A 21,304-nucleotide genomic window follows, 5' to 3' on the forward strand; every position below is an offset into this window, starting at 1 on the left:
ATCCAGGACCTCATTACCAGGCCGTGTCAGAGGAAGGCCCTCAAAATTGTCAAAGACTCCAGCCACCCTAGTCATAGAATCTTCTCTCTGCTACCGCAAGGCAAGTGGTACCGGAGCGCCAAGTCTAGGTCCAAAAGATTCTCAACAGCTTCTACCCCCAAGCCATGAGACTCCTGAACAGCTAATCATGGCTACCCAGACTATTTGCACTGCCCCCCCCACCCAATCTTTTTACGCTGCTGCTACTGTGTTAATTAATTATTTATGCATAGTCACTTTAACTCTACCCACATGTACATATTACCTCAACTAGCCGGTGCCCCCGCACATTGACTCTGCACCGGTACCCCCCTGTATGTAGCCTGCCTACTGTTATTTTATTTTACTTCTGCTCTTTTTTTCCCATCAACACTTTTTTGTTGTTGTTGTTTTATTTTACTTTTTTATTAAAAAATAACTGCATTGTTGGTTAAGGGCTGTAAGTAAGCAATTCACGGAAATGTCTACACCTGTTGTATTCGGCGCATGTGGCAAATAAAATGTTATTTGATCCTCGACAGGCATACGAAAACTGGCCAAGGCAGAAGAAAGTGTGATTTCTTCATCATAATGGATGAGGTCTTGTCTGGGGACCCAGCAGTAACTCCTGTCCGCATTGTTTCTTCGTTCACTGACACACATCCCAACACCTCCACCCACAAACCACAACATTCACTATGACACCGATATAGGCCTACAACCCAACACCTCCATCCACACACACCGACATACACCTGCAGACCACAACATCCCTACTTACATCTACAAAAAACTATGCACACCCAACTCACACTGACACACACCCCAATAACTCCACCCACACACAGCCACAAGCACATAAAGCACCCAACTCACACACGGACACCCACACACGAGAACCTAAAAGGGCAACCAAGAAAAGTGTGACCGCAACCATGGAGGCGAAAAGGGACGAAATGCTCAGACTGCAATGACATATCATCCCGATTCAGCAAGACAGGAACGCTCTCTTGGAAAAGTTCACTGCTGCTTTGCAGCGTATCACTGAGCAGTGATTGTGAAAACTGAAGTAAATGTTGTTTGAATGAGCAGTGATTGTTATTGAAGCAAATTACTTTTGGAATAAGCAGTGAGTATGTTTCTCAATTTTGAAGTCTATCAAAATCAGTTATTTTTTTAATGTTTCCGAATTTTATATTGTGTTATTCATAAATACAATATCCTAAAAAAAGAATCATTCTCTTTTCCTTGTCAGTTATTTTGTTCTCTTTGCAAGTACATTCTGGAATAAAGTTACACTATTACATTCTATTTCATTCATCTGCTATTTCTTTTAAAAATGGACACCAGAAGCATTTTCTCCATTGTGCAACAATTATTTTATTGTTTAGAGCCGGTCCATTATGCTGTCCCTCTTCTGGACAACCTGGTTACGTAGGGCCACTCTGTTAACTGCAGGATCAGGGACTGGCTTGATGTTATGTGCCTGTGCCACAACATGGTCCTCATCCAAGTCCTCTGTGATGTCCTCATGGATGACCATGTTATGGAGGACACAGGCACTGGCGATGACATCTGGGATCTTCTCCAGCAGCAGCATGTCAAGATGTTGGAGCTTCCTCCACTTGCACTTTCGATTTGGACTCTGGTGGAGCTGTGGATCGCTTGTGCTCGTCCAGTAGGTGACCATTGTCCCCGGGCTTAGGGGATAAACTGAGTCACCTAAGAGGTGGTACTGCTCTGGCAGAGGGTGGGCATCTAGGGGAGCCTTCAGGTCACTGGTCCTGTACACCTGTGCATCATGCACAGAACCAGCGTTGCACGCGTAGACATGTGTGAAACAGCTTGCAGCTGGGCTGGCCTTTTCGGTTAATGGTCGGCATCCTAATGTTCGGATAACCCCCTGATGGGAATGTGGGTGCCATCTATGCACCCAATCACACCAGGGAACCCTCTGATCCCCTGGAACCCAGCCTCCAGAACTGGAAGGCCACTTGATGTAGGTGGGTATCAGGTGGTTCAGGCCAACTACTATTTAGAGCAAATTGCCTTTGCTTAAGCCAAAGCGGTCGGCCACACAGCAAAAACTTTACTGGTTGGCCAACAACCACAGAGAGGCCAACACACAATCCTCCATTCTTTCTCCTCTGTATGGAACCAGAGGGTTGAGTTCCTCACACAATATCTGAAAAACAAAGCAAAATTGGATTTTGTCATCTTAGAGTTTTGTCCTGCCTTTGTTCTGTGTGTAAGACAAAGGCAAATAGCAATGATACAATGATGAATTGTTCATTATAGGCTACTGTTCACAATGTAGGCTACATTGTACTTAAAACATTTAACTTTTCAATTATTTGCCCTTTGTGCAACCGTCGATAGACAAGGGGCCTTATAAATAATATACTTAATGTAGATAAATAGCCATTTGATTGATTATATCAGCTATTAGGCTACATCCCAGCTGTCTGGTTTGTTGACTGTACACCCCACCCAGCTGTCTGGTTGGTCAACTAACTAAGCAGCTCGGGTGCATTCGTGCTTCCTTATAGATAACTTTAGCTAGCTACATCATTGGGGTGTGACAACTTTATTTAGGCTAGTTTAATCAAAAACACAGAACGTCTACACCTGCAAATTACCTGAAATGTTTCTCGGCTCATCCTAAAATGAGACCGAAAGGCAAAGTCGTTGTACCGAGGGATGACTTCCTCCCCATAAGCCTTGACTCTTCCAATCGGCTGCTCACTTTGTCTTGTGGATACACACACTAAAATAGGTAGCCACTCCATGACATCAGTACCAGGGTCTAAAAAGTCATTGATTATTGCAGAAACTGCAGCTAAAAATCAACATTTTACATGGTCTATCCACTAGCTACAACTAACGGAATGGAATGTTTGTGTTAAAACGTTCAAGAAACTCTGTTGACAACAAACAAACATAGTTCGTCACAAGAGTTCGCAAACGGAAGCCTTGTTGAACGCGCCTATGTTTTTAATTTAGTTTATTCTACCCACATACTGTCCATAACGGCTACACATCCCATCACACACATCCAATCCCATCCCACACACACAGCATTCGGAAAGTATTCAGACACCTGGACTTTCTCCACATTTTGTTACGTTACAGCCTTATTCTAAAATGGATTAAATTGTCCCCCCCTCAACCTACACACAATACCACATGATGACAAAGCAAAAACAGGTTAATTGCAAAAAATAAATAAAATAATATCACATTTACTTAAGTATTCAGACCCTTTACTCAGTACTTGTTGAAGCACCTTTGGCAGCGATTACAGCCTCGAGTCTTCTTGGGAATGATGCTACAAGCTTGTCACACCTGTATTTGGGGAGTTTCTTCCATTCTTCTCCGCAGATCCTCTCAAGCTCTGTCAGGTTGGATGGGGAGCGTCGCTGCACAGCTATTTTCAGGTCTCTCCAGAGATGTTCGATCAGGTTCAAGTCCGGGCTCTGGCTGGGCCACTCAAGGACATTCAGAGACTTGTCCCAAAGCCACTCCTGCGTTGTCTTGGCTGTGTGCTAAAGGTCGTTGTCCTGTCGGAAGGAGAACATTCGCCCCAGTCTGAGGACCTGAGCGCTCTGGAGCAGGTTTTCATCAAGGATCTCTCTGTACTTTGCACCGTTCATCATTCCATTGATCCTGACAAGTCTCCCAGTCCCTGCCGCTGAAAAACATCCCCACAGCATAATGCTGCCACCACCATGCTTCACCGTACTGATCGTGCCAGGTTTCCTCCAGACGTGACACTTGGCATTCAGGCCAAAGAGTTCAATCTTGGTTTCATCAGACCAGATCATCTTGTTTCTCATGGTCTGAGAGTCTTTAAGTGTCTTTTGGTAAACTCCAAGCAGGCTGTCATGTGCCTTTTACTGAGGAGTGGCTTCCATCTGTCCACTCTACCATAAAGGCCTGATTGTTGGAGTGCTGCAGAGATGGTTGTCCTTCTGGAAGGTTCTCCCATCTCCACAGAGGAACTCTAGAGCTCTGTCAGAGTGACCATCGGGTTCTTGGTCACCTCCCTGACCAAGGCCCTTCACCCCTGATTGGTCAGCTCTAGGAAGAGTCTTGGTAGTTCCAAACTTCTTCCATTAAAGAATGATGGAGGCCACTGTGTTCTTATGGACCTTCAATGCTGCAGAAATGTTTTGGTATCCTTCCCCAGATCTGTGCCGACACAATCCTGGGGTCTGAATACTTTCCGAATGCACTGTAGTTATGCTGCCATATAGCCAGATGTCTGCCTCCTGTTTAGCCAATGTTTGCAGTAGCTAGGTTTCCATCCAAATGACAGATTTTATTTGTGAATATTCAAACATTTCTCATTTTCCAACCAAACAAACTTGTTGCGGATAAAAGTCAGTGTGTGATGACGTAGCGCACACAAAATTTACTTTTTCTCTTAAGTTTTAACGAATATACAGTTTACATACACTTATGTTGGAGTCATTAAAACTCGTTTTTCAACCACTCCACAAATTTCTTGTTAACAAACTATAGTTTTGGCAAGTCGGTTAGGACATCTACTTTGTGCATGACACAAGTCAATTGTCCAACAATTGTTTACAGACAGATTATTTCACTTATAATTCACTGTATCACAATTCCAGTGGGTCAGAAGTTTACATACACTAAGTTGACTGCTTGGAAAATTCCTTCTGATAGGCTAATTGACAATTTGAGTCAATTGCAAGTTTAGCTGTGGATGTATTTCAAGGCCTACATTGTCTTTGCTTGACATCATGGGAAAATGAAAAGAAATCAGCCAAGACCTCAGAAAAAAATGTGTAGACCTCCACAAGTCTGGTTCATCCTTGGGAGCAATTTCCAAACGCCTGAAGGTACCATTTTCATCTGTACAAACAATAGTACGCATGTATAAACACCATGGGACCACATAGCCGTCATACAGCTCAGGAAGGAGACGCGTTCTGTCTCCTAGAGATTAACGTACTTTAGTGCGAAAAGTGCAAATCAATCCCTGAACAACAGTAAAGGACCTTGTGAAGATGCTGGAGGAAACAGGTACAAAAGTATCTATATCCACAGTAAAAAAGAGTCCTATATCGACATAACCTGAAAGGCCGCTCAGCAAGGAAGAAGCTACTGCTCCAAAACCGCCATAAAAAAGCCAGACTACGGTTTGCAACTGCACATGGGGACAAAGATCGTACTTTTTGGAGAAATGTCCTCTGGTCTGATGAAACATAATGGCCATAATGACACTGTTATGTTTGGAGGAAAAAAAGGGTGCCTTGCAAGCCGAAGAACACCATCCCAACCGTGAAGCACGGGGGTGGCAGCATCATGCTGTGGGGGTGCTTTGCTGCAGGAGGGACTGGTGCACTTCACAAAATAGATGGCATCATGAGGAAGGAAAATTATGTGGATATATTGAAGCAAGACATCAGTCAGGAAGTTAAAGCTTGGTCGCAAATGGGTCTTGGACAATGACCCCAAGCATACTTCCAAAGTTGTGCCAAAATGGCTTAAGGAGAATAAAGTCAAGGTATTGGAGTGGCCATCACAAAGTCCTGACCTCAATCCTATAGAAAATGTGAGGGCAGAACTGAAAAAGCGTGTGCGAGCAAGGAGGCCTACGAACCTGAATCAGTTACACCAGCTCAAAAGTATTTAGTCAGCCACCAATTGTGCAAGTTCTCCCACTTAAAAAGATGAGAGAGGCCTGTAATTTTCATCATAGGTACACGTCAACTATGACAGACAAATTGAGAAAAAAAATCCTGAAAATCACATTGTAGGATTTTTAATGAATTTATTTGCAAATTATGGTGGAAAACTAGTATTTGGTCACCTACAAACAAGCAAGATTTCTGGCTCTCACAGACCTGTAACAACTTCTTTAAGAGGCTCCTCTGTCCTCCACTCGTTACCTGTATTAATGGCACCTGTTTGAACTTGTTATCAGTATAAAAGACACCTGTCCACAACCTCAAACAGTCACACTCCAAACTCCACTATGGCCAAGACCAAAGAGCTGTCAAAAAAATAATAATTGTAGACCTGCACCAGGCTGGGAAGACTGAATCTGCAATAGGTAAGCAGCTTGGTTTGAAGAAATCAACTGTGGGAGCAATTATTAGGAAATGGAAGACATACAAGACCACTGATAATCTCCCTCGATCTGGGGCTCCACGCAAGATCTCACCCTGTGGGGTCAAAATGATCACAAGAACGGTGAGCAAAAATCCCAGAACCACACGGGGGGACCTAGTGAATGACCTGCAGAGAGCTGGGACCAAAGTAACAAAGCCTACAATCAGTAACACACTACGCCGCCAGGGACTCAAATCCTGCAGTGCCAGACATGTCCCCTTGCTTAAGCCAGTACATGTCCAGGCCCGTCTGAAGTTTGCTAGAGTGCATTTGGATGATCCAGAAGAGGATTGGGAGAATGTCATATGGTCAGATGAAACCAAAATAGAACTTTTTGGTAAAAACTCAACTCGTCGTGTTTGGAGGACAAAGAATGCTGAGTTACATCCAAAGAACACCATACCTACTGTGAAGCATGGGGGTGGAAACATCATGCTTTGGGGCTGTTTTTCTGCAAAGGGACCAGGACAACTGATCCGTGTAAAGGAAAGAATGAATGGGGCCATGTATCGTGAGATTTTGAGTGAAAACCTCCTTCCATCAGCAAGGGCATTGAAGATGAAACGTGGCTGGGTCTTTCAGCATGACAATGATCCCAAACACACCGCCCGGGCAACGAAGGAGTGGCTTCGTAAGAAGCATTTCAAGGTCCTGGAGTGGCCTAGCCAGTCTCCAGATCTCAACCCCATAGAAAATCTTTGGAGGGAGTTGAAAGTCCGTGCTGCCCAGCGACAGCCCCAAAACATCACTGCTCTAGAGGAGATCTGCATGGAGGAATGGGCCAAAATACCAGCAACAGTGTGTGAAAACCTTGTGAAGACTTACAGAAAACGTTTGACCTGTGTCATTGCCAACAAAGGGTATATAACAAAGTATTGAGAAACTTTTGTTATTGACCAAATACTTATTTTCCACCATAATTTGCAAATAAATTCATTACAAATCCTACAATGTGATTTTCTGGATTTTTTTTCTCAATTTGACTGTCATAGTTGACATGTACCTATGATGAAAATTACAGGCCTCTCTCATCTTTTTAAGTGGGAGAACTTGCACAATTGGTGGCTGACTAAATACTTTTTTCCCCACTGTATATCCACAGTAAAAAAGAGTCCTATACCGACAACCTGAAAGGCCGCTCAGCAAGGAAGAAGCCACTGCTCCAAAACCGCCATAAAAAAGCCAGACTACGGTACATGGGGAAAAAGATCGTACTTTTTATAGAAATGTCCTCTGGTCTGATAAAACAAAAATAGAACAGTTTGGCCATAATGACCATCATTATGTTTGGAGGAAAAAGGGGAACGCTTGCAAGCTGAAGAACACCATCCCAACCGTGATGCACGGGGGTGGCAGCATCATGCTGTGGGGGTGCTTTGCTGCAGGAGCGGCTGGTTCACTTCACAAAATAGATGGCATCATGAGGAAGGAAAATTATGTGGATATATTGAAGCAACATCTCAAGACATCAGCCAGGAAGTTAAAGTTTGGTCGCAAATGGGTCTTCCAAATGGACAATGACCCCAAGCATACTTCCAAAGTTGTGGCAAAATGGCTTAAGGACAACAAAGTCCAGGTATTGGAATGGCCATCACAAAGCCCTGACCTCAATCCTATAGAAAATTTGTGGGCAGAACTGAAAAAGCGTGTGTGAGGAAGGAGGCCTACAAACCTGACTCAGTTACACCAGCTCTGTCAGGAGGAATGGGCCAAAATTCCCCCAACCTACTGTGGGAAGCTTGTGTAAGGGCTACCCACAACGTTTGACCCAAGTTAAACAATTTAAAGGCAATGCTACCAAATACTAATTGAGTGTATGTAAACTTCTGACCCACTGGGAATGTGATGAAATAAATAAAAGCTGAAATAAATCATTCTCTATACTTTTATTCTGACATTTCAAATTCTTAAAATAAAGTGGTGATCCTAACTGACCTAAAACAGGGAATTCTTACTTGGATTAAATGTCAGAAATTGTGAAAAACTGAGTTTAAATGTATTTGGCTAAAGTGTATGTAAACTTCCGACTTCAATTGTAAATCTAAAGTTCAATGCGCTTCCATCGCATTTTCAACTCTACAGATCTCTGTCAAAAAAGACTTAAATAGCAAATGTGCCTACTCTGGTCTTGGCACATTAACTCTAGCTATCAGCTTGCAGATACAGTGCGCGTAGGCTGTGCGGGTAGACTAGTCTACATGATGAGATTATTATGGATACGTTTTATCCATAATATTTGTCAAAACGGCAGTCAAGCATCGATCATGTCACCAGAATAAGACCCTCGATATTTATTGGAAAGGAGCATCAAGATCACCGTGCACTTTCACCACCCTGTGAAGTTCATCATAACTTATTTCATCTGTAGCCTAATAAACTACATGGTTTCCCGAGTCAGTGGGAGGACCACACACCATATTTCGCATAATACATTTTACAGACACAAAAAGATCCCACCATGTCGTAAACACAAATTATCTGTCTGCATTTATAAAATTGTACCGAAACTACCCGTTTCCATCACAGCTGTTGTGATAGTTTTTTTATACGATAAACGTGGTTAATGATAAATAACATTACATCGCTATTGACTGCTGGTTTGTGTACAAGTGGCAGCATCACAAGTAAGTGAGCACTCAGCAGCAGCTGAAAGGAGGTAGGCTCGTGGATCCTGCATGAGCAGACAGCAACAGCAAGTCGGATACCAGAAAATCCAGAACCGCAGCCACTCCATATTATTAATTATTTGTATCCATGATTTCCCTTAGTGGTTTTAATGGCCATCTGCTTGAGTTTGTTCGATTGGCATGGTGGTGGTTACTTGGACCATATTACATTACATTGTTTAAGATTTACGAACAATTTCTATGAACACTGAAGAGCTTTCCTTCTGGCTGAGTCAGAGACAAGCAGTCATTATGCTTCATGTTGGCTAGGCTATGGATGTTCATGTTCCCAGTAGAAGGAAATTTGAAGTTCACACCTGAAGAAAATTGTAATATTCATATGCACAGACAAAAAGACACTTGCCAGAAATAAAAAGGAAAAAAGTAGGAAACATGTTCCCTTTCCTTATCAAAATAAATCACAGTATTCCATACTAGCTAAGCAAGACGTACACACACTGACACACACACACACACGAGGGAAGACACACTGTCACATTAATTATCTTTCCACACAAGAGGTGGGGAGGCGTTTGTAATGAATTCCTTCCCTTTTCTTGGTGTCACGCAAATCAGTGACTAATTCCATTCTCCCTCGTGCTCCACTCCCTCTCCCCCCATTCCTCTCGCCCTCCTATCCCAATCCTCCCCCTCCCTCCTCTCTCACTCCTCTCTTTATCATTACTGAAGCAGAGAGAGACAGAGACAGCCTCCCCACAGAAGTCTGTTCAATTACACCTGCTACTGGGTCCCTGCTAGGACAACTAATGGAACGCAGCTTGACTCCTGTCAGCCTTGCCGCTAGCCCGGGAGAAAGCTTCATTTAGCCCATCAAACGCCAAGCCAAGTCCCAGTGCCGGCCAGGCCCACCTCAGCCGCATGCTCCCCCTTCCCTTCTCTCCGCCCTCTTTTCCTTTATTTTCTTTCCTCACCTGTTCACCGACATGTTGCATTGCATTTCCACCCTGCCTGCTCTGTTCATGAAAATAGTCTGTATTTCTAATCTAAATGTTTCTAGATATGGTAAAACATGCACCATGAGATGCTGTTGAAAATATAACACAGTGCTCATGAGATGTGTTAATAAGACTGTAAAAATGTACCCATATGAAATAAAGAACAGATACCCGCAATAGATACAGATAATGGGGATCCTTAATAAATACAAATACCCGCACACTAATGAATGCTCCCGATGTTTTTTGTGTGCAACGTTTCGACCCAGCAGGAGCATTCATCAGTGGACAGGGATCTATTCTCTATTTTTGGTTTACTTTGTGTACCCAGCACCTGCAACGTACTGGATATGCGTACACTATGTTGGACAATAACGTATTAATGTTATCACAGCCCACAAAAATGGACAACACACTTTATTTTGACCTTGAAATTGCTGATAATGATGATCTAGGCTAATCTATCCTTGGATCAAGGCTAAAACACAGTGTTGCGGTGCAGTACAGTGCTGTCAATTGGGAAACAGTAATGGTGTAAGGGATACAACAGTGTTGTGATTGGGACACCGAGCTCTGTGGCTTACCTAGAGTGGGGGGTCCTAGGTAGAGTAGGGGGCATCACTGGTGCTGGGGTGGCTTTGAGAATGCTCTGGGACACCACAGGAGAGCTGGCCATATCCCTCCTGGACTTGTTATGAAAGGGCTCTGCAGATGGAGGACAACAACAAATGGACTTCAGAACCCTAATGAAGGAGACTATAAGCCAGGGATGAGTAACTGGCAGCCCATGGATACAGGGCTGTCACACACAAAAGCACAAAACCTACCAGGGGAGTGTATGGAGTTTTGCAGGGGGATGTGTGCAGTAGTGTCTCTGTGTGGAGGCACTTCTTGTTCTGCTGCTTCTCCCAAGTCCTCTGCATCGTCACACCCTCTCACCTCACTGCAGAGATACACAGTCAAGCTTTGTAAGCTAAAGGTTGTATTACTAGATACAAAAAAGCGAGTTATTCAGCGAGAGAGAGATGGCGAGGAGAGAGTGTGTGTGTGTTAGTAAGTGCGTGACTGACTGACGTGGTTCCAAGGTTTTACCCGAGTAGTGCATGGCCGTTGGGTAAAGGATCAGTCCCGTTTCTGGACATGGAGTGGCTGAGTTCGGCTGCAGTGGCTTGCTGGAACCTGCAAGAGACACAAAATTAAGTAAAGGCCCCAAAAATAGTTCACATCTTGTTTAACCAGGCTTCGATACTGCACCGTTTGACTTGCCAGTGAGACACACGTTTTATTGGTTGCAAGAGTGGCAGTAAAATGTTTTTACCTGATCACGTTAGTTTTTGGTTCACAATTAGCTTTTTTTGATCATTATGATTTATTCAAATAGTAAAGTGCAATGACCACAAATAAACCAACTTTCTGGAGAGGCAACTACAGCATGGGAATACCCCTGTCTGTCTCGACATACTGGGGAGGAATATACGGAATCATGTATATACAAATCCAAATATATATTTTATATTTGAGATTCTTCAAAGTAGCCCCCCTTTGCCTTGATGACAGCTTTGCACACTCTTGGCATTCTCTCAACCAGCTTCATGAGGTAGTCACCTGTAATGCATTTCAATTAACAGCTTTACCTTCTTAAAAGTTAATTTGTGGAATTTCTTAATGCATTTGAGCCAATCAGTTGTGTTGTGACAAGGTAGGGGTGGTATACAGAAGATAGCCCTATTTCGTAAAAGACCAAGTCCATATTATGGTAAGAACAGCTCAAATAAGCAAAGAGAAACGACAGTCCATCATTACTTTAAGACATGAAGGTCAATCAATACAGAACATTTCAAGAACTTTGAACGTTTCTTCAAGTGAAGTAGCAAAAACCATCAAGCGCTATGATGAAACTGACTCTCATGACGACCGCCACAGGAAAGGAAGACCCAGATTTACCACTGCTGCAGAGGATAAGTTCATTAGAGTTAACTGCACCTCAGATTGCAGCCCAAATAAATGCTTCACAGAGTTCAAGTAACAGACACATCACAACATCAACTGTTCAGAGGAGACTGTGTGAATCAAACCACTGCTGCAAAAAAAACACTACTAAAGGACACAAATAAGAAGAGACTTGCTTGGGTCAAGAAAAACGAGCAATGAACATTAGACCGGTGGAAATCTGTCCTTTGGTCTGATGAGTCCAAATTTGAGATTTTTGGTTCCAAACGCCTTGTCTTTGTGAGACGCAGAGTAGGTGAACGGATGATCTCCACATGTGTGGTTCCCACCGTGAAGCATGGAGGAGGAGGTGTGATGGTGTGGGGGTGCTTTGCTGGTGACGCTGTCAGGGATTTATTTAGAATTCAAGGCACACTTAACCAGCATGGCTACCACAGCATTCTGCAGCGATACGCCATCCCATCTGGTTTGCGCTTAGTGGGACTATCATTTGTTTCTTAACAGGACAATGACCCAAAACACACCTCCAGGCTGTGTAAGGGCTATTTGACCAAGAAGGAGAGTGATTGAGCGCTGCATCAGATGACCTGGCCTCCACAATCACCCAACCTCAACCCAATTGAGATGATTTGGCATGAGTTGGACCGCAGAGTGAAGGAAAAAGCAGCCAACAAGAGCTCAGCATATGTGGGAACTCCTTCAAGACTGTTGGAAAAGCATTCCTCATGATGCCAAAAGTATACAAAGATGTCATCAAGGCAAAGGGTGGCTACTTTGAAGAATCTGAAACATAAAATATATTTTGATTTGTTTAACACTTTTTTGGTTACTACATGATTCCATATGTGTTATTTCATAGTTTTTACAGCCCTCTAACCAATTGTACTATTATGTGTGTTTTTCTGCATTATTTGTAATGTATTCTGTACATAATGTTTCTGCCATTGTCTCTTATAACCAAAAAGAGCTTCTGGATATCAGGACAGCGATTACTCACCTCGTATTGGACAAAGATTTTTTCTTCAACAAGTCGGACGCGAATGATATCCTACCGACACCCGACAAGGCCAAAATCCCCGTCATTCGCATGAGAAAGAGACAGAGATATCGTGGACATAGGTCGGGGTGCCTTGTAAGGATCTGACGGCGAGCGAGTAAACTGCCTCTTCCATCAATCCTATTAGCCAATGTTCAATCATTTGAAAATAAATGAGATGACCTAAGATTACGGTTATCCTACCAACGGGACATTAAAAACTGTAATCTATTATGTTTCACCGAGTCGTGGCTGAACGACGACATGGACAACATGAAGCTAGCGGGGCTATACGCTACATCAGCAGGATAGAACGGCTGACTCCGGTAAGACAAGGGGTGGCGGTCTGTGTATATTTGTAAACAACAGCTAGTGCACAAAATCAAATACTAAGGATGTCTCAAGGTTTTGCTCGCCTGAGGTAGAATATCTTATGAAAAGCTGTAGACCACACTATTCACCAAGAGAGTTTCATCTATATTTTTCATAGCTGTCTATTTACCACCACAAACCAATGCTGGCATTAAGACTGCACTCAATGAGCTGTATAAGGCCATAACTAAACAGGAAAACGCTCATCCAGAGGCAGCGCTCCTCGTGGCCGGGGACTATAATGCAGGGAAACTTAAATCAGTTCTACCTAATTTCTACCAGCATGTTAAATGTGCAACCAGAGGAAAAAATACTCTAGACCACCTTTACTCCACACACAGAGACGCATACAAAGCTCTCCCTCGCCCTCCATTTGGCAAATCTGACCATAACTCTATCCTCCTGATTCCTGCTTATAAGCAAAAACTAAAGCAGGAAGCACCAGTGACTCGGTTAATAAAAAAGTGGTCAGATGACGCAGATGCTAAGCTACAGGACTGTTTTGCTAGCAGAGTCTGGAACATGTTCTGGGATTCTTCAGATAGCATTGAGGAGTACACCACAGTAGTCACTGGCTTCATCAATAAAGTGCATCGATGACGTCGTCCCCACAGTGACCGTACGTACATACCCCAACCAGAAGCCATGGATTACAGGCAACATCCGCACTGAGCTAAAGGGTAGAGCTGCCGCTTTCAAGGAACGGGACTCTAACCCGGACGTTTATAAGAAATGCCGCTATGGCCTCCGACGAACCATCAAACAGGCAAAGAGTCAGTACGGGACTAAGATTGAATCGTACTACACTGGCTCTGACGCTCGTCGGATGTGGCAGGGCTTGAAAACTATTACAGACTACAAAGGGAAGCACAGCCGCGAGCTGCCCAGTGACACAAGACTTCCAGACGAGCTAAACCACTTCTATGCTCGCTTCGAGGCAAGCAACACTGAAGCATGCATGAGAGCACCAGCTGTTCCGGATGACTATGTGATCACGCTCTCCGTAGCCAATGTGAGTAAGACTTTTAAGCAGGTCAACATTCACAAGGCCACATTTCCAGGACGTGTACTCCGAGCATGTGCTGACCAACTGGCAAGTGTCTTCACTGACATTTTCAACATGTCCCTGACAGTCTGTAATACCAACATGTTTCAAGCAGACCACCATAGTCCCCGTGCCCAAGGACACTAAGATAACCTGCCTAAATGACTACCGACCCGTAGCACTGACGTCTGTAGCCATGAAGTGCTTTGTAAGGCTTGTCATGGCTCACATCAACACCATTATCCCAGAAACCCTAGACCCATTCAATTTGCATACCACCCCAACAGATCCACAGATGATGCAATCTCTATTGCACTCTACACTGCCCTTTCCCACCTGGACAAGAGGAACACCTACGTGAGAATGCTATTCATTGACTACAGCTCAGCATTCAACACCATAGTGCCCTCAAAGCTCATCACTAAGCTAAGGATCCTGTGACTAAACACCTCCCTCTGCAACTGGATCCTGGACTTCTGGACGGGCCGCCCCCAGGTGGTAAGGGTAGGTAACAACACATCTGCCACACTGATCCTCAACACGAGGGCCCCTCAGGGGTGCGTGCTCAGTCCCCTCCTGTACTTCTTGTTCACCCATGACTGCATGGCCAGGCACGATTCCAACACCATCATTAAGTTTGCAGACGACACAACAGTGGTATGCCTGATCACTGACAACAATGAGACAGCCTATAGGGAGGAGGTCAAAGACCTGGCCGTGTGGTGCCAGGATAACAACCTCTCCCTCAACGTGACCAAGACAAAGGAGATGATTGTGGACTACTGGAAACAGGAAAAAAAATAAAAGAGGTAAGAGCACGCCCCCATTCTCATCAACAGGGCTGTGGTGGAACAGGTTGAGAGCTTCAAGTTCCTTGGTGTCCACATCACCAATGAACTATTATGGTCCAAACACACCAAGACAATCGTGAAGAGGGCACGACAAAGCCCATTCCCCCTCAGGAGACTGAAAAGATTTGGCATGGGTCCTCAGATCCTCAAAACATTCTACAGCTGCACCATCGAGAGCATCCTGACTGGTTGCATCACCACCTGGTATGGCAACTGCTCGGCCTCCGACCGCAAGGCACTACAGAGGGTAGTGCGTACGGCCCAGTACATCACTGGGGCCAACCTTCCTGCCATCCAGGACCTCTATACCAGGCGGTGTCAGAGGAAGGCAGTGGAAGGAGGAAGGCAAAGGAAGGAAATTGTCAAAGACTCCAGCCACCCTAGTCATAGACTGTTCTCTCTGCTACCACACGGCAAGCGGTACCTGAGTGCCAAGTCTAGGTCCAAAAGACTTCTCAACAGCTTCTACCCCCAAGCCATAAGACTCCTGAACATCTAATCATGGCTACCCAAACTATTTGCACGGCCCCACCCCACCCCATCTTTTTACGCTGATGCTACTCTGTTAATTATTTATGCATAGTCACTTTAACTCTACCCACATGTACATATTACCTCAACTAGCCGGTGGCCCCGCACATTGACTCTGCACTGGTACCCCCCCTGTATACAGTGAGGGAAAAAAGTATTTGATCCCCTGCTGATTTTGTACATTTGCCCACTGACAAAGACATGATCAGTCTATAATTTTAATTGTAGGTTTATTTGAACAGTGAGACAGAATAACAACAAAATTATCCAGAAAAACGCATGTAAAAAATGTTATAAATTGATTTGCATTTTTAAATGAGGGAAATAAGTATTTGACCCCTCTGCAAAACATGACTTAGTACCTTGTGGCAAAACCCTTGTTGGCAATCACAGAGGTCAGACGTTTCTTGTAGTTGGCCACCAGGTTTGCACACATCTCAGGAAGGATTTTGTCCCACTCCTCTTTGCAGATCTTCTCCAAGTCATTAAGGTTGAGGCTGACGTTTGGCAACTCGAACCTTCAGCTCCCTCCACAGATTTTCTATGGGATTAAGGTCTGGAGACTGGCTAGGCCACTCCAGGACCTTAATGTGCTTCTTCTTGAGCCACTCCTTTGTTGCCTTGGCTGTGTGTTTTGGGTCATTGTCATGCTGGAATACCCATCCACGACCCATTTTCAATGCCCTGGCTGAGGGAAGGAGGTTCTCACCCAAGATTTGACGGTACATGGCCCGTCCATCATCCCTTTGATGCGGTGAAGTTGTCCTGTCCCCTTAGCAGAAAAACACCCCCAAAACATAATGTTTCCACCTCCATGTTTGATGGTGGGGATGGTGTTCTTGGGGTCATAGGCAGCATTCCTCCTCCTCCAAACACGGCGAGTTGAGTTGATGCCAAAGAGCTCGATTTTGGTCTCATCTGACCACAACACCTTCACTCAGTTCTCCTCTGAATCATTCAGATGTTCATTGGCAAACTTCAGACGGCCCTGTATATGTGCTTTCTTGAGCAGGGGGACCTTGCGGGCGCTGCAGGATTTCAGTCCTTCACGGCGTAGTATGTTACCAATTGTTTTCTTGGTGACTATGGTCCCAGCTGCCTTGAGATCATTGACAAGATCCTCCCGTGTAGTTCTGGGCTGATTCCTCACGATCATTGCAACTCCACGAGGTGAGATCTTGCATGGAGCCCCAGGCCGAGGGAGATTGACAGTTATTTTGTGTTTCTTCCATTTGCGAATAATCGCACCAACTGTTGTCACCTTCTCACCAAGCTGCTTGGCGATGGTCTTGTTGCCCATTCCAGCCTTATGTAGGTATACAATCTTGTCGCTGACATCCTTGGAGATCTCTTTGGTCTTGGCCATGGTGGAGAGTTTGGAATCTGATTGATTGATTGCTTCTGTGGACAGGTGTCTTTTATACAGGTAACAAACTGAAATTAGGAGCACTCCCTTTAAGAGTGTGCTCCTAATCTCAGCTCGTTACCTGTATAAAAGACACCTGGGAGGCAGAAATCTTTCTAATTGAGAGGGGGTCAAATACTTATTTCCCTCATTAAAATGCAAATCAATTTATAAAATGTTTGAATTTTTTTGTTGTTATTCTGTCTCTCACTGTTCAAATAAACCTACCATTAAAATTATACTGATCATTTCTTTTTCAGTGGGCAAACGTACAAAATCAGCAGGGGATCAAATACTTTTTTCCCCTCACTGTATATTGCCTCCCTACTGTTATTTTATTTTACTTCTGCTCTTTTTTACTCTCAACACTTTTTTGTTGTTATTACATTTTTTTATAAATAAAAAAAATGCATTGTTGGTTAAGGGCTGTAAGTAAGCATTTCACTGTAATGTCTACACCTGTTGTATTCGGCGCATGTGGCCAATAACATTTGATTTGATTTGAAATAGTAAAAATAAAGAAAAACCCTTGAATGAATAGTTGTCCAAACTTTTCACCGGTACTGTAATTGATTTAAAAAAAAGATGGGATTCCCGAAGCTGTTCGTTCATATATAAGCCTATAGATCATCTGTTGGGCAGAGGGAGTGCGCAACTGTCAAACATCTGGTTGTTGGTGGAGCGAAGACCGACAGCGGTAGGGGTAGGAAAGCAGTAAGAAATATGTTCCAAGTTATGATATTTACCAGTAAATGCTAAGGCAAGAATGGGTATGCAAACCAGGTATTTAAAAAGTTCAAAGTCTTGGTTGAATATTTGCAATGCGCAAGTCAGTCATCATGGAATAGCTTACATTGAAAATCTAGGCTCTTTGGTCCTCAATAACTCTTCAACATCTCTAATAGCGAGACTGACTATTTACCACATGGACAGACTTAATTTGTGTGTTTGTGTCGGGAGCATGTCTAATTAGTCAGGCAACGCTCACGTTATTCTGACATATTTTAGAACGTAAAAATAATGTCAATGTCAGTGCATAATGCCATTGGGTAGGCCTATAAAAAAAATGCATTGAAGTGGTAATGCATACTTCTTAGCATACATTTTGGGTGGAGTTGTTTTTCTTTAGGCTATTACAACAATTATATATAGGTTAAAAAAAAAATCTCCCCCCATTCTGTCCAGTACCTTTGACTTGGCACTGGCCCGGTGTGCCACTGGTAAATTTACCTGAATGTCGATTCCTGCTGTGTGCGGTGCGCGCAGGGCCTATATCAAATGATCTACAGTGCATTCGGAAAGTATTGACTTTTTTCACATTTTGTTACGTTACAGGCTTATTCTAAAATGGATTAAATTGATTTTTCCCCTCTCACCAACCTACACACAATCCCCCATAATGACAAGGCATTTTTTTTTGCAAATGTATTAAAAATAAAATATTATATTTACATAAGTATTCAGACCCTTTACTCAGTACTTCTTTGAAGCACCTTTGGCAGCGATTACAGCATCGCTGTCAACTGTGGGACCTTATATAGACAGACGTGTGTCTTTCCAAATCATGTCCAATCAATTGAATTTACCACAATCAAGTTGTAGAAACATCTCAAGGATGATCAATGGTATCAGGATGCACCCGAGCTCAATTTCAAGTCTCATAGCAAAGGGTCTGAATACTTATGTAAATAAGGTATCTGTTTTTTATTTTTAATACATTTGCAAAAAGGCACTGTATACTTCGGAAAGTATTCAGACCCCTAGACCTTTTCCACATTTTATTCTAAAATTGATCTTTTTAAATGACTCGAAATTGAGCTCAGGTGCATCTTGTTTCCATTGATCATCCTTGAGATGTTCCTACAACTTGACTGGAGTCCACCTGTGGTAAATTCAATTGATTGGACATGATTTGGAAAGGCATACACCTGTCTATATAAGGTCCCACAGTTGACACTGCATGTCAAAGCAAAAGCCATGAGGTCGAAGGAATTGTCCATAGAGCTCCGAGACAGGATCGTGTCGAGGCACAGACCTAGGGAAAATAACCAAAAAATGTCTGCAGCATTGAAGGTCCCCAAGAACACAATGGCCTCCATCATTCTTAAATGGAAGAAGTTTGGAACCACCAAGACTCTTCCTAGAGCTGGCGCCCGGCCAAACTGAGCAATCGGGGGAGAAGGGCCTTGGTCAGGGAGGTGACCAAGAACCCAATGGTCACTCTCACAGAGCTCCAGAGTTCCTCTGTGAAGATGGGAGAACCTTCCAGAAGGACAATCATCTCTGCAGCACTCCACCAATCAGGCCTTTATGGTAGAGTGGCCAGACGGAAGCCACTCCTCAGTAAAAGGGACATGTCAGCATGCTTGGAGTTTTCCAAAAGGCACCTAAAGGACTCTCAGACCATGAGAAACAAGATTATCTGGTCTGATGAAACCAAGATTGAACTCTTTGGCCTGAATGCCAAGCATCACGTCTGGAGGAAACCTGGCACCATCCCTACGGTGAAGCATGGTGGTGGCAGCATCATGCTGTGGGGATGTTTCTCATTGGCAGTTACTGGGAGACTAGTCAGGATCGAAGTTTCACCTTCCAACAGGACAACGACCCTAAGCACACAGCCAAGACAATGCAGGAGTGGCTTCGGGACAAGTCTCTGAATGTCCTTGAGTGGCTCAGCCAGAGCCCGGACTCAAACCTGATCGAACATCTCTGGAGAGACCTGAAAATAGCTGTGCAACAACGCTCCCCATCCAACCTGACAGAGCTTGAGAGGATCTGCAGAGAAGAATGGAAGAAACTCCCCAAATACTGGTGTGCCAAGCTTGTAGCGTCATACCCAAAAATACTATATGCTGTAATTGCTGCCAAAGGTGCTTCAACAAAGTACTGAGTAAAGGGTTTTTTATTTTTAATAAATTAGCAAACATTTCTGTTTTTGCTTTGTCATTATGGGGTAGTGTGTGTAGATTGATGAGGGAAAAAAACAATTAAATCAATTTTAGAATAAGGCTGTACGTAACAAAATGTGGAAAAAGTCAAGGGGTCTGAATACTTTCCGAATGCACTGTATATACACACACAATAGATGACTAATAGGTAGCGCTAATGTTACTGTCCCCACTACAACAACATAAATACATGTAATTCTGTCCTTGAATCATTTTATTGAAATACTGTAGAATTCCATCCTACTAGGGAGTGCCAAAATGGCCGACCGGTGGCTTCAAAGCCTCTCAATGGCCAATACATAGCATCAGCAATCCAGGGTTAACATACATCATTGGCCTATATGTCTACCACTTTGTGTAGCCGTTAGCGATGCTAATGATGGCCTTACCTTTTAATTGCCTTTCTATCCACACGTAAACGGTAACTACAAAGTAGTCTATGACTACCTGTCAGAATCATGATTATTTGCATAAATTCAGTGGCCATTTGTTTTGAAAACGCCATGACAACTGCACTGCAGAAGCACAGCTAGCCAAACAACTGTCTGGTTGGTGCATTCCTGAATTAAATGGGTAAACTACACAAAGAAAATCTAAATATCTCTGAGTTTCAAAAAATATTGTCCCCTAATGTGGTTTAAGCATTGTTGTGAACTTGGAACATCCAATTTAGTTGTTTTTCTATTTAAAAAAACGTGTTTTTGAGAACGAGAACCTGAAAAAAACTGGGGGAAATCACAGTCCTCCCCGCTTTTTGTTTTGCCCTCTATAGAGGATTTCAAAGAAATGAACACATGGCACTTTGAAATCTGCAATAAATACATTTTGCACTTTTGTTTGATGTTACAGTAACTCTACACAAATCAATGTAGGAATACAAGGGCATGGTCATTTTAAAGATGGCTAGTCATTACTAGCATGGTTCTTTATGGAATGGAGGCACAGGTCATTATCAATTATCAATATTTGTATTTTAAAAATTGGTGCAATGTGCTGGTGCCATCAAGAGAAAAAGTTAGTATAGAACCCTGTTTGATGTTTTTTTTAAATACATTAAACAAAAATATAAAACGCAACATGTAAATTGTTGGTCCTGTTTCATGAGGTGAAATATGCATGGTCCATTTGCACAAAAAGCTTATTTCTCTAAAATGTTGTGCAGAAATGTGTTTGCATCCCTGTTAGTGAGCATTTCTCCTTTGCCAAGATAATCCATCCACCTGACAGGTGTGGCATATCAAGAAGCTGATTAAACAGCATGATCATTACACAGGTGCACCTTGTGCTGGGGGCAATAAAAGGCCATTCTGAAATGTGCAGTTTTGTCACAACACTATGCCACAGAGGTCTCAACTTTTGATGGAGCATGTAATTGGCATGGT

General features: G+C 43.4%; 1 protein-coding gene across 3 annotated transcripts in view; it reads right to left on the reverse strand.

Moving 5' to 3' along the window:
- The window catches only part of kiaa1328 (KIAA1328 ortholog), a 41,512-nt gene that overhangs the window by 12,165 nt on the left and 8,043 nt on the right, over positions 1 to 21,304 (reverse strand). For 2 of the 3 annotated variants that reach the window (XM_041887917.2, XM_041887918.2), the window contains exons 8-10: positions 10,874 to 10,960; positions 10,609 to 10,724; positions 10,366 to 10,486 (exon numbers count right to left, since the gene is read on the reverse strand). In XM_041887917.2, coding sequence (XP_041743851.2) covers positions 10,366 to 10,486; positions 10,609 to 10,724; positions 10,874 to 10,960 — 324 coding nt within the window. Of the gene's footprint in view, positions 1 to 1,417; positions 2,204 to 10,365; positions 10,487 to 10,608; positions 10,725 to 10,873; positions 10,961 to 21,304 lie in introns of those variants that run through there. The other variant, XM_041887919.2, reaches the window with a different exon arrangement.

The sequence above is a fragment of the Coregonus clupeaformis genome, chromosome 10 (genome assembly GCF_020615455.1).
Source record: "Coregonus clupeaformis isolate EN_2021a chromosome 10, ASM2061545v1, whole genome shotgun sequence".
In the NCBI taxonomy this organism is placed as follows: Eukaryota; Metazoa; Chordata; class Actinopteri; order Salmoniformes; family Salmonidae; genus Coregonus; species Coregonus clupeaformis.